At 41.7% G+C, this 14,465-nt stretch overlaps 1 protein-coding gene across 6 annotated transcripts in view; it reads right to left on the bottom strand.

The window, feature by feature from the left end:
• NHSL1 (NHS like 1) overlaps nt 1–14,465 on the bottom strand; it is a 186,281-nt gene that overhangs the window by 17,359 nt on the left and 154,457 nt on the right. For all 6 annotated transcript variants that reach the window (XM_066605505.1, XM_066605507.1, XM_066605506.1 and 3 more), the window contains exon 3: nt 8,101–8,225. In XM_066605505.1, coding sequence (XP_066461602.1) covers nt 8,101–8,225 — 125 coding nt within the window. The remainder of the gene's footprint in view (nt 1–8,100; nt 8,226–14,465) is intronic.

Below are 14,465 nucleotides of genomic sequence, written 5' to 3'. Positions count from 1 at the left end.
ATACACAATATTGATCCCCCATATTTTAGTATTGTGTTACTGCATGCTATGGCTACAATTCTGGTTGTACAACCAGAAATCATTGTGTAGCCTTGTGACTAGAGATGAGCGAGCATACTCGCTAAGGACAATTGCTTAATCGAGCATTGTCCTTAGCCAGTATCTCCCCGCTCGGAAGAAAAGGTTCGGCTGCTGGCGCGAGTGACAGGTGAGTTGCGGCCATGGGCAGGGGAGAGCGGGGGGGAGACAGGGAGAGAGAGATCTCCCCTCCGTTCCTCCCCGCTCTCCCCCGCCGCTCCCCGCCCGCCACCAGCAGCCGAATCTTTGCTCCCGAGCGGGCAGGTACTCGCTAAGGGCAATGCTATATCGAGCAATTGCCCTTAGCAAGTATGCTCGCTCATCTCTACTTGTGACCTCACCCTAAATTGAATGGGGTTGCAGCTTGCCGTGAACACGGGTCAGTAAACATCCAACCTCAATAGATTTTTTGCAGCCCGCATTCACAGCAAGCTGCAACTCCTCTCATTTTGATGTGGGCTACACAGCAATTTTTGGTCATGCAACCCCTCTTACAGCCAAAAGTCACCATGTAGCTCTTACCTTATACATGCAGCGTAAGTAGCCAATAAAACACTAAATCTGTCCACAAATGTTTTTAAAACCAAGTTACCAGTTGGCCTCTCCTCACACCTATCTATATCTCTAGAGTGAAAACGGTTTTGCAGACAATGATCCATTTTTGCATACAAGCTGCAGGGAAAGCAGGAAATCTATTAGGTCACGTGACCAACATAACGGCCATTTTGAATGCCACAATCTTGGATTCAACTCTAATTATTCCAATAAAAGGTAGTTGTGTGATATATCAAACGGGCAGATAATTTCATCAGAAAAACAACGATGTGCTTCACTTTAACATAACTTTATTTGCTCTCAAGTTAACACAGTGATTTTTCTTCATTATAGGCAATGCGAATGATTGCATTATCTCAAGCAGAAAGTCTTGAGATCGTCCTTGTGTCAGATGAAAGAAGCACACGTGTCATCGCCACAGATTTCAATCAACGCCATCCAACCAGACCTTACCTTATCCATGGTGCAGTTGCCAAACTTCTCTCAAATTCATTGTCTGCCTCAAGAACATGGTGGGGTTATTGGTGATTTTCTTTGCTAACTTCATTATTCATTTAGAAATGTGCTTTCTGACTGAATAGCACTTGACAGGGAAAATCTGTAGTTGCTGTGTCACCCATTCTGTAAATTCTATCTAGCAGTCTGGGTGGTCCCACGTCAGGTGCTGCAACATCTGCAATTTGTAAGGATGCCATTTCTGCGTAGACAAAATTTGCTGTATGGAGGTACCGCTAACCACACATTCTTCAGACAGATGACCAATTTGGAAAAATGTTTGGCAACTGCACTGTGGATAATGGAAGGTCTGGTTGGGCGTCGTTGATTGAAATCTGCTGCGATGACACGTGTGCTTCATTCACCTTTCATAAGAACGATCTCAACACCTTCTGCTGGAGATAACACCATCACATTGTCCGTAATGAAGAAGAATAACTGGATTAACACAAGAACAAATAAAGGTAAGGCAATATTTACACGGGTCAAGAAATTCGGCCCAATATCGCGCTTGCTAACATGCATTTCTCACGGTTCTCATTAAAAATGCTTTGCATCACCTCAGGCGCATGTTTCACACGTATCAGAGGATTGCAAGTGTTTCCCATTGATTTCAATGGGAAACATCACATCGTACAGCATGCGAATGCCATGCGATGTCTTAAAAACAATGGGCGAGGAATTCCAATGGAATGCCAAAAGATAGAATATGCTGCGTTTTAAAAAAAAAAAATCGCTCATGTGAATAAGTCAGTTCAAAATAATGGAGTTCATATTCGTGCGAGTTTTATGCGTCTCGTGAATAAGCCCTACCAGTGATAACACTGCAGTAAAATGTATATTCTTGGGGATGCATCAATCTAATTCTTGCATTAACACAAAAATCTTTCTAACAACTGGAATATCAGTTCCAAATATTGAGGCATTTATTTGCATTGCTATTTCTACACAAAAGCTCCGAAAATGAATGTGAGGAATATCTTTGACCTATATTTTTGCAGCTGGTTGCTGGTGGAGGGGTCTTTACAAGATATATATATGCCAGAAGGCAGACACCAGAGACAGTTCTGATAGATCACAAAGGGGCTGCCCTGATTAGTCACGCAGCAATTTCTAGGGAATTTCTAGGAAGCGTGTCAGGTAGTAACATTATGCTGATTGTTCTTAGATATTCTAGAGATCAAAGGGAGACTATGAATGTATGCTAATATCACAGTATATACAATGTAACAATATAGAAGAGATTTACAGAAATACACACATGACAGGTGGTTTTGTAATTTGCTACATCAGAGATTTCCATTTTGTGGCCTTTACAATCTCTAGATAGAGAACATCGATATGACTGCTACTGTAGCTGTATTACATTACAAAGAAGCATCGGAGGGAAAAGTCATTACATGTTTTAGACTTTCTATGTTGGAAAGTCAGGGTTAGTCGACTGAACCTGCTCATTTTCCTATAAAAATCAATGGAAAAGTCAATACTAAAACAAAACTGCCACAACACTTTCTTCAGCAAGGGCAAAGATTCAATCTACGGCCCTCGCCCAGAATCTAATACCCCCTTAGAGGAAGACGCTTGTAGGGGCCGACTTAAGACCCATGGCCCACTGTTGCTTGTAATTACTTCCAAGGTTCCTGCAAAGTAATTTAAGTCAAGCTTCCAATGGATGCCATATTATGAGATGCCAGCAGGTATGACATGATGTCTGTATAATAAATCTATCACAATCGTGGATTAAGCGAGAGGTTCATAGATATTTCTTGAAACTAGGCATAATGACGTTAGCTCTAAGCTTACTACAGAATATTATGGCGCAAACGTCTATCTATATCACGCTATTCTATCACAAACAGATCAGTGTTTCCAGAACAGGGTCATGATTGAACCAGAAATGTACATAGGAGCAATAAGAGTCATCAATCGATTGTCTTTAGAGAGTGAAGATGTGTTTTCTCCGTAATCTGACCCTGAAGTGGTATCAAGTATAGGAGAGACACAATTCAGATTATTCTCATGGGAACATAGACCTGTCCTCCCCACTCTTGAGAACACTATGTGTGCAAGGACATAAAGGTTATTCTATGGCTATACAATAGAATGACAAAGCAGAGGGATGTTCACATACAATAGTACTGGCAAAGTTTCAAAAACTTTCCATTTATCCAACTATGACTGATGACAAGTATATTAGTATTTGCGGTTTATGATATTAGTAATTTTGCTCAGCATACCAGACTTTGTGTCGATTGGGGGTGACATACACTTTCACATCTTCTGATGAATACTACAAGATACAGTTGTATTGGGGTACTGGTATCCTTTATAATCATGGCCTGATCCTGAGAGACAACACTGCTGCAGAATGCTAAGGAGGTTGTAGGTCTAATTCTACAGAAATACTACCCATTTGAGTGGGGGCGTCTTAGCTACAGCCGGTGTACCTTAATGTTCCAGGGCACCAAGCAACAGCAGACACTATGGCAAGACTGACAGATGCATCCTAACACATCAGACTGTGCAGAAAAGAGAGAATGAGTGAAAGGATGCCAGAGACAGAAAATGTACATGAACATGCGGAGCATCAAACAATCAACGGGGAAACACAAAGGTACAGACTGTTTTCAGTCTACTCAACTGCCGCTACATAGATTATTAGATCTATACCATACAGAAACCTGGAGGGGAAATCATGCAAATTAAGGACAATGGTTGCTTTTCTTTAACCCCTTAAGGACCAGGCTTGGTAAATATACAATGTTTGGTCCTTGGCTTTAATCCTGGCCAATAGCAGAAGTATAGTGCAGGATTAAAGCCACTGCTCCTGCAATCTAGCAGGACCAGGTTGGGTCCTCAGCTGGTAAGCACCCGGAGGAGACAGGAGAAGCGTTTTTTACTTCCACTATGTGACCCGGCGATCACGTGACCACCAGGTGCTCCCCCGCACATCAGAGCTGCAGCGTCCTAGCAGACCCTGATCAGCTATGTTAGTGACTGATGTTACTAAAGGGGGATGTTTTTCCATGTAACTGGAGCTACTATGGATGTCCCAGCTATGGTGTAAAAGTGTGTAATAAAAAAAAAGAAATGTGAATGACCCCCAGTGATCTTATATGATGTCATGGGGGTCATAGATGGTAAAAAAAAAACTGTTACAAAAATGAGTTAAAAAAATTTACAGAATAAAATAAAAATATATACATAAAAGAGGAAATGACCCACCACTGACGCCAACCAAAACCCTCACCAATGCGCCCTGTAATCCAAAACTATACATATTAAATATCAAAAAGTCTGAAAGAAATTGAGGAACCCATTGCTGTACCTTATTTTAGGTCAAATATACTAAAAATAAACAACTATAAGTTGAAAAAAATATATATATTTTTAGTTTTTTACCCCCCATAAAACTAAAAAACAGAAAAAAAATCTGTGAAAAAAATATATTAAAAAATAGTCATATATGGCTAATTTCACACAGGCGAGTGCAATATCGGGCCGTGAATCATTGATATCACGCTTGCCAACATGCAATTTTGCTGCAGATGCGAGTTGTTTTTGTAACGAAACCACCTTGCATCACTTCAGGAAAGTAGCGATCCTCCGGCATGACTGGGCGATGCAGTGTAAGAGCATGCCCAAAAATAGGACGTGCTGCATAAGAATGGGGTTCATATTCCTACATCTCACAATGCAAAAATCTTGCGTGATTTTCTCGGTTGTGTGAAAACGGACTACATATCATGGGCAAACATTAAACACAGTGAAAATAATTTTAATAGCTGAAGAAAAAAAAAATAGGGCAGTAAAACCACCACATGGGTAAGATCCCTAAAAAGTGTCTGGTCCTTTAGAGGTTAAAAATGATGTGCAAGCATTGGATAGGTAACTGTAATTCATGTTTTCTATGGTTAATGTATGTAATGGCCAAAATCTATCAGAAAATGAAGTGAATGAGATCAGTATATACAGTGTATGCTCCCTCACATTCTGTCTGCACGCTGTATAAGGGAGCTTGTAGATGACACACTAGAAAGGAAGAGCTATAGAATAATGTAGGACAGAATACAGAAATCAGCTTTAAAAGGTTCTCTGTGATTTAGTAAATATCACTAAAATAACTGGCTAACATATATTTGTTGAGATTTTAGCCCTAAGGACTGATGAGGGGGCTGCAGCTGAAGGAAAAATGTTGGCTTGTCTATATATGTCTCTACGACAAGCTTACTCTGTGCACGGCCTTTAATCCTATCTGGACCATCTAGTGTAATCTGTGAACTTTGTATGGGCAATAAGTCTGCAGTACCGCTCATTAAAGGCTATGGACACCTTTGGGGAAACATTTGTTGTTCAATTAAATGCATGTATTTTGGGCCTAAAATTTTTGCCACAGGGTTTAATAAAAAACATTTGCACCATTTGTTTTTTTGCAGCTTCTACATATCACTGCGTAGAGACACTGCAGACTAATGGTCCTTTTACATGGCAGATTATAATCCCCACACATTCCTCCAAATGCTCATTTGCCTGACAATAGCGTGTGTGAAGGGACCAACGATCACCAATGAATGAGCAAATGCTTGTTTGTCGGATGATCGGTTCATATATGTAAGCATAAAACTGTTTGCTGATAGGACTACCCCGCCCCTGTGAATAGCATGATGTATAGCCGGCCTATGGGACGAACGACTGTATTAGCAGTCATTTGTCCCCATAAACCAATTCTCAGCCCATGTAAAAAAAAAAATGAAATGAGTGGCTATTGGCGGTCCATAAGTTGGACCAAAAATTCACCCATGTGAAAGGACCCTAAAGAGGTTTTGTCATTACAACAAAACCCCGTCCACCTGCTTGGCTTAGCCTAAAATAAAAAAAGAGGGCACACTCGCCTGTCCTGGAGCCCCAGGATGCAGCTCAGAGCTGCCACTAGTATCGGCGTTGACTTCCGGGTTAACGGCCCGGAGGAAGTTAGGTGTCATCTGTTGCCAATCAGACATCACAGCATAAATGTACATACGTGACCGTACATGCTCCTGGTAAACATGTATGATGATGCTGCGACCTCTGATTGGCAGCAGGCGACACCTGACTTTCGCCGGGCCGCTTGCCTGTAAGTCAATGCCGATACTTGCGGCATCTCTCAGCTGCATCCTGGGGCTCCAGGACAGGCGAGTGTGCCCTCTTTTTTTATTTTAGGCCGGGCCGAGCAGGTGGACGGGTTTTTTTTTGTAATGATAAAACTCCTTTGAGTCTCAATAGGAGATCTGTCAGTAAGGCTGGACTGATGGCTTAAGCCCCTTTTACACGGGCCCACAGACTGTTAAGTGACTGCATGAGCGCTGAGGTCACCGCTAAGGCCTGCCTCACACAGACGTTTTTGTACAGTGTTTAGCACTGTTCAACACTCCCGTTCATTTCAATGGGGCTGCCCACACAAGGCTTAAAACGCAGTGTTTTGAAAGCGTTGCATGTTCTATTCTTGGCCGTTTTCAGCTGTGTGTCTCCCATTGAAATGAATGGGCTGCACTTTGTACTGCATTTTTATAGCGTTAAACGCAGGTTGCTGTGCCAGCGAGTCTGAGAAAAAAGTTTCCAGCTTCCTTGGCTACGTTTTCAGCTGTGCTAAAAACACAGTCAAAATGCTGTCAAAACGCTGTTAAAACGCAGGCCAACGCTGCTGAAAATGCTGTAAACGCAACATTTTGCAAATGCCTGTGTGAGGGAGGCCTCAGGTTGTCAGCGCTTGTGCAGAGCTTTCAAACAGAAAGTCCTGCCGGCAGCTTGTGCGCTTCTCGTCCACTCCCTGAGCAGCACTTTCTTATCACACAGGACATGAAGCAAGCGAGGGCTAACAAGGTTTTTAAAGATGACTGAAAAGTCAATGGAGAGGGGAGGGGGAGTGCGAGGAGAGAAATCTCCTGCAGCCGCCCACCCCCCTGCTGGCTGCTCTATGAGTGAGCCAGCGATACTAGCTCCTGTGCAACAGCACGGCAGCGAGGACACACAGGGACGAGTGTCGGGCATCGTTTGCTCAACATTCATCGTGTCTAAATGGACCTTTAGACTGCAGTGTGTATATAAAGTGATATGGAGATGCTGCAGAAGAAGAACTGAGCAAAATTTTTAATTACACCCTAAAGCAAAAACAATTGTCAGCCCAAAATACATTCATTTAAGTGTAAAAAAATAGCCCAGCCACCTCCACCCCGCCCAAAGCTGTCCATAGCCTTTAAGCTTCAGGAACATAATTCATCAAGGTATATTAAGGGACCTTTCACACAGGACGGAATATTCCACAACAGCAATCCCTGAATTCCGCCCCAAAATCCGCATGGCTAACTGCGAGTTTGGTGGCAGGATTCTGTTTTTTTCAGTTATGCACCAAAATCAGCACATTAAGAGTGCAGATTTTGGTGCTGCTGAATATTCCACAGGAGGGCATATTCCACAATGCTGTAGCAGAATATTCCATCCTGTGTGAAAGGTCCCTAAAAGGACATAGTATAAGGAGTCTAAGAACTTCTTTAAAGCTGTTTATACTGCACCTTCTATCATCTCTACTATATCTGCTCTTCCCATCACTTGGGGGGGTTGAAACAGGCTGAACTAGATGGACATTGTCTTCATTCAGCCTAACATATTATGTTACTATGTTACTTGCTTTCTTAGTTTCCTATTTGTGCTCCTTCCTCCTCTCTCTAAAAGAAAGAAACAGGGAAGAATGGTTGTGGGTAGGGCAGGTGATACCGGTGTACCCAACATTCAGGCTTATGAAAACACAGGAAAGAAGTGTTCTAATGGAAATAAAGAAGGCAACTTAGACACAAAGAAGATTATGCTATCATAGGGCAAGAGGGAATATGTAGTCATGTCTATGGCTCTTCTGCATGAAAGAATTAGACTATTAGTGGGTATAACAATGGCATTGTGACATACTATCATACATGGGAAAAGTTAATATGCGGATACCTTTCGACTGTGCTCATCGTCATCTTCTTGGTAACTTGTGCAAACCATGTCTGAAGATGAGAATGTTGGCCCTTGGGAGTAGTATTGTGAACTTCGATATCCATCCCTTCGGAGCTTGTCACATTCTACACAAGGAAGAAGTAAAACAACATACATTTAGGTATTCAAAAAATACCAGGCAAGGTGATTTGATACAATTCTATGCATCACAAGATTTATGCGAGGTTCCTATAAATTCCTGTTACATTTTAAGTGACCACTTACGTTTGCACAGTATACAGCAAAAAATCATCCTAAAGTTCCGATTAAAAGAAAAAAATACACATATTCGATAAAAGAGTTAAGAGGGGCCTGGATGCCTTTCTTGAGCGATACAATATTATTAGAGTTGAGCGAATGTACTTTGCTGAGCTTGATGCTCGTTTGAGTATTAGCGTACTCGATGGTGCTCGTTACTCGAACGAGCATCACGCTGTGTTCGCCCCAGCCACAGTTTTTGGCTCCTCCCCGCTGTGAAGTGCCTGTTTTGGCCCCTCCCCTCTCCTACGCAAATTTTTTGGCTGGCAGGCAGGGGAAGAGAGAGAGAAAGAGAGAGAACACAAACCAAGAAAAAAAAAAAAAAGCTCGGGACCCGGCGTCCTTCATACAAAAATGCTCCAGTCTCCCATTGTAGTCAATGGGGTTCGTTACTCGAGTAGAGCTCTCATATTTTATGAAAAGCTCGACTCGAATAACGCGGACCCGAGCATTTGGGTGCTCGCTCATCTCTAAATGTTATATGTTATAGTCACTAATTACTTCAAAAGTGTTGTTGATCAACGGATTATTCCAATTGCCAGATTGCAGTCGGGAAGGAATTTTTTCCCTTAAATTGGGAAAATTGCCTTCTACCTCAATGGGTTTTTTTTTGCCTTCCTCTGGGGGTGTGGGGGTTGTAATAGGCTGAACTGGATGGACATGTTGTCTTTTTTTGGCCTTACATACTATGTTACTTAGCTCAACAATGGCCTTTAGCACCATTAATACTGTTGGTGCTTTTAATACTTTTCTTGTATTTTGTGACTACTTGGTGAATACTTTTAGAATACAAAAAAAACCCACACAAAAGTGTTGCATTAGGGGGGATATTTCTCATTTGGGCTAGGTAACAGGAAAACAATGCTAATACAATAAAGTATAGTGGGGTTTTTTTTCAGCCGATAGTCATATTCTGAAATGAGCCCGATCTTGAAACAATAAGTCCTGGCAGATATACAATGTATGAGTGAAAAATCACGGTGATAAAGCAGTCACCTGAAACTGGAGCTAAACTATATATATCATGTAAATGTGGCAAGTGATTAGGCTAAGCTGACTCACAGTAAAATCGAATATATCTGAATCACACACTAAAACCCTTAGTCAATTCAGTCCCCTGCATTATGTCATCACATCTGTTTGAAGTAACTAAGCTGCATTCTAGATGAATGGCCGTATTGTATACATTGCATGCACTATCATGTATTTCCTATTCATAAGGGTCCAAGTAAAGTATAGTGGAATCTAGGGGTTCCTGAAGCTCACTTCTCACAAGCTATGGTGGTTTTTAGTCCTCAGAAACATCTTATCTGCTTACTCATTTGGTTCCGGTCTTTTATTGTCCATTCCCACCCCCCTCCTCCATGGGAATTGCCATCTATACTGTCTCCATTATGCAGGTGAGCAATGTACTGAGAGGAAGCACCGGCTACATTTACAATGTCACAATTACTTCTGGATACTCTGTAAATTCTTGGGATGACAATGGAAGTAATCCTGGAGGCAATGACTGCAGCACCATGGCAGGACACATGCACAAAAATGTTCAAGTCAGTATAAAAGGTTTCTTAACCTTACTGATAGCGATGTGGATAACGATTAACATACAAGAAAAATGTAATATTGCATGATATAAAAAACTCCCTTGAAAAATATCAAGCAGTCAGACTTCAATACAGCACAAGGGTAAATCTAGCATAGCAGTAGCCTGTGGAGACATTGGGCACAGGTTCGATTTGGCCCTGTTGCCTTAAGGCCATATTCACACGTACGAGAGCGAGTTGTTCCCCGTGTGTTTGCTGTGCGATTTGTGGGAACCGCACTTTACGTGTCCCTTTTTCGTGCGAGACTGGCACTAAAATAGGACATGCAGCAATTTTTCAAACTTGGACCATGGGTCAGAGTGAAAAATCAATCATCTGAATGAACCCATTCAAATGACAGATCTTCCAAGAGAATATCGACCATATAAGAATATGGCCTTACCCATTGACCTATCTGAAGTTGTGCAAGGATACCTTTTTTAAAATAGGCTTTAAAACAAGTTTACCAAACAAGTAAGGGGACAACTGGGCCATGGGTCAAACCAACATTTTAATGAAGGTGATTTGAAACGAAACCGGTCCTCTCTTGTCCTGGGATAGGTGTAGTGTAGGTTTGTGGAAGCATGAGACAGAGCCCTATGTAGATGGGTTATGGTGTTCCTTTAATTTACCAGAAAATACTTTTGCAGAGGTCAGCTTTAGTTTAATATTAATTCAGCCAATGAGTCTTCATTCTGTAGTGGATCTGGCTTCGTGATGTACTGGCTACTCAAGGACTATATCATTAAACAGAGATTATCAGAAACGTAATGCTGGCTGGTAACTAGAGATGAGCGAGTATACTCGCTAAAGGCAATTGCTCGAGCGAGCATTGCCTTTAGCGAGTACCTGCCCGCTCGAGACTGAAGGTTCGGGTGCCGGCGCGGGGGAGCGGTGAGTAGCGGCTGTCAGCAGGAGGGAGCGGGGGGGAGAGAGGGAGAGAGAGAGATCTCCCCTCCATTCCTCCCCGCTCTCCCCCACAGCTCCCTGCCTGCCGCTGGCACCCGAACCTTCAGTCTCGAGCGGGCAGGTACTCGCTAAAGGCAATGCTCGCTCGAGCAATTGCCTTTAGCGAGTATACTCGCTCATCTCTACTGGTAACACATCTTCAGTTTCACAGTCAGATCTTCTGAGCTGTAAGAAGAGTAACATAGTATGCTAGGCTAAAAAAAGTCAAATGTTCACCCAGTTCAGCCTGTTTCCACCACCCTTCCTTGTTGATCCAGAGGAAGGAAAAAAAAAACTAATGAGGCAGCCAATTTACCCCGTTTTGGGGAATTAATTCCTTTTCTTCGAAACTCTATAATGGCAGTCAGAATAATCCCATGATCAACATTTGGAAAGTTCCTTCCTGACTCAAAATCCGGCAGTCGGAAGATACCCAGATCAACTACCCTTCTGTTTTTTTTAATGTCTACATCCTGTAATGTTGTAGCAGTCTAGCGCTCTAAAAAGATGTCTAGTCCCCTCTTAAACTCCTCTATCAATTTTGTCATCACCACATCCTCAGGCAGAGAGTTCCATAGTCTCACTGCTCTTACAGTAAAGAACCCCTTCGTTCTTCTAGATGTAGAGGATGCCCTCTTGTTACCGTCACAGTCCTGGGTATAAACAGATCATGGGAAAGAACCTTGCATTGTCCGCTAATGTATTTATACATAGTTATTTGGTCGCCCCTTAATCGTCATTTTTCTAGGGTGAATAATTCCAATTTTGATAGCCTCTCTTCCCATTTCAAATAAATTGTTTTTCTGCCATATATCTCTTTGTGTGATATAGAGTGTTCAATATCCCTTTCTATGTCACGTGAGGCTCAAATATTGGATAGTGTATAGCAAAATTTATAAATATAATGGAGCTGTTCAGTCTATAGTGTCTCTATTCTGCAAAGGCTAAAATGATTTAGGATCCATCACCTTCCCACACTCTTCCCTAGAGCATCTCAGTAGTCAAGTAACTATTTTCAGGAAGGTGTACCAGCTAGTCAAATGACTATAACAGTAAGAAGCTACAAACCTCTAAAGATGCCGAGCCTTTTATGCCTCGCCTGTTGCTACACTGGTTTGTAGCTAGAAGTCAATTTCCATTTTTAAGGAACCTTCATGTCTCCACAACACCATAAACTAAGTTATAGTGCTGTTAGGGAGATTTGGCAGGGAGTTGTGTGATGTATTTCTTATGTTCTACCATGATGTGCCCCCTCTGAAGTCAAGGGCAAGGCCAACTGCTGTTCACACATCTAAAGCCCTGTGTTTGTCCTGTTTCAATATATACCCCATCATATATTATATCTCAATATTGAATATCTGCCGATGAATACAAACCTTGAAATAAGCACGTTTATGTAATACTACATTTTTGTCCATTAATGTAGAGCAGATGTCTTACTGAATAGCAGATCGACAAAAGCACAACTCAAGCGAATCACAGAGACTGTAGAACTTTGCTGAGAGGACTCACTGTCCATTTTTTGGCTCCAAGGTATGGACTCTACAAAGCAGTTGCACTTTTATGCATGGACAGTTATTACCCATCATTTGGTGGGATTTCTTTGTGACTATGCGGTGCAGTAAGCAATGAGATTAGTAGGGATAACAATTAATGGCTTTTTCTAGTATACCGAAATTGCAAGATTGCTAAAGTATCTTGCCGAAATGTTCTATAATTGTAATTACCATATATGTGATTCTTTATAAAGCCCTAAGGAAGAGCCTCCTTGTTTTACACCTCATGCTCATGAATATGTCTCGATTATGCTACTTTTTGGAAGAGGTGTGAAACTGAGAACATTAACTTGTAACAGGGGTCTCGTGTGGTGCGGAGTGTTAAGGCAGCAGTATGCAGTCCTAAGCTCTTGCTCATGACCTGAAGGTTGCAAGTTCAATCCCCACGTGGTTCAGGAAGCCGGCTGGTTGACTCGGCCTTCCATCCTTCCGAGGTCGGTAAAATGAGTACCCAGCTTGATTGCAATACTCAAGACAGAGTATTTGTTTTGCCGGGTCATCATTTCTCGACCATGAAGGTATTACTGGGTTTTTCCACAGATTTCCTTATACCTTTCAGTTGCAGTTACTGAGACACTTATTACAGAAAACAGATTACGTGGCAAGAAATTCATTTCAAAACCATGTATTCCCATTAATATATAGGTGGCGTGGTTCTACATCTTAATCCCTCAAGCTATTAAGAATATGACCCTTACCACTAAAAATGACAGACCATGTTTAATGCTGATGCCATAGATGTGGTCATGGGCACTAATATAACTGGATGTTTGATGAGTATCAATTTGCAGAGATGGTTTTACATTATTTGTCCAAAGTTTTACAGTAGGTCAAAACTGGTTACTGGTAATATTGCATTATAGACTATCTATCTATCTATCTTACTACAAATGGATTTAAAAAAGCATACTGTTTTGTGTTTACAGCTCCTATGTAAACCTATGTGTTTCCATGGATGCAGACTACAAAAAACTGCATATATTGTACACCAAGTATAGCAATAGAATAAAGTAGGCTCCAAAAATGAACATACTGTAGCCTTTAAACTGCAGCTTCACTTTAGAGATGCTAAATCCAAGGTAACAAAATATTGTCCCTAAAGTTTATCTAACTCAAAGCAATTAAGGAACTAAGTTATTTGGAGCTTATATATGGAGCATTGCTTGGTATTACGTCACTAATAGTGGCACTAGTTTAGGAAAATAGTGAGTAGGGTAAGGCCGTATGCTCATTGTGTATTACCATGAGGTTTTAGCACGCATAATAAGCAGTAGCATTCTCCCATACACTTACATTGTGCGGCTCACACAAGCTGCCTGGAATATGCGCGCAAAAAAAAAAATCACAGCATGTTCTATCTTGGCACGAATTAAGTTCGCATACACACCAAGATAGTGTATGGAGATTGGTGGAATGCAGTAAGTGCGCATTGTCATTGCATACTTGCTGCGTACTCATGCGCGGCACACCGGAAGCACGGTTGTGTGAGCTCCGACTAATTTAGAGGTGGACAGCTTGTCTGGGCAGGAGTAAAAATGCTGCCAATGACTCATAACTTCATCCATAAAAGGCAGATGCAACCATTTACAGAAACATAGTGCCACCGCTAAAACGACAAAGGCCACCAGGTTGACGTATTATCCCATATTGTGAAGACACAATCTCGGTAAACAAGGAGAGCTCAGAAGCACCAAAGGCGTTTTGTGTTATTGTAAAAACAAGGAATCATTTTCACATGATTGAGCAATGTGATGTGTTTGCTTTAATGTCTGCACCCGTAAATATCCGGTACTTTGGGAAACCTGTTCTTTTGCTTTTGCCTTCCACATTACCATTGTTGTTCTCATAACTGATTTAGATAAGAGTTTGAAACTTTTTTAGTTCTCTGATTACTTTCAAAAAGATCTGTTTGCTGAAGCACAAAATCAGCCTCATGCCCCATGCTGGTTCATCCAACAGCCATCTCTTCCAACTTCACCAC

Source organism: Eleutherodactylus coqui, chromosome 1, assembly GCF_035609145.1.
Source record: "Eleutherodactylus coqui strain aEleCoq1 chromosome 1, aEleCoq1.hap1, whole genome shotgun sequence".
NCBI classification, from domain to species: Eukaryota; Metazoa; Chordata; class Amphibia; order Anura; family Eleutherodactylidae; genus Eleutherodactylus; species Eleutherodactylus coqui.
This window is presented reverse-complemented; position numbering and strand designations above follow the sequence as displayed.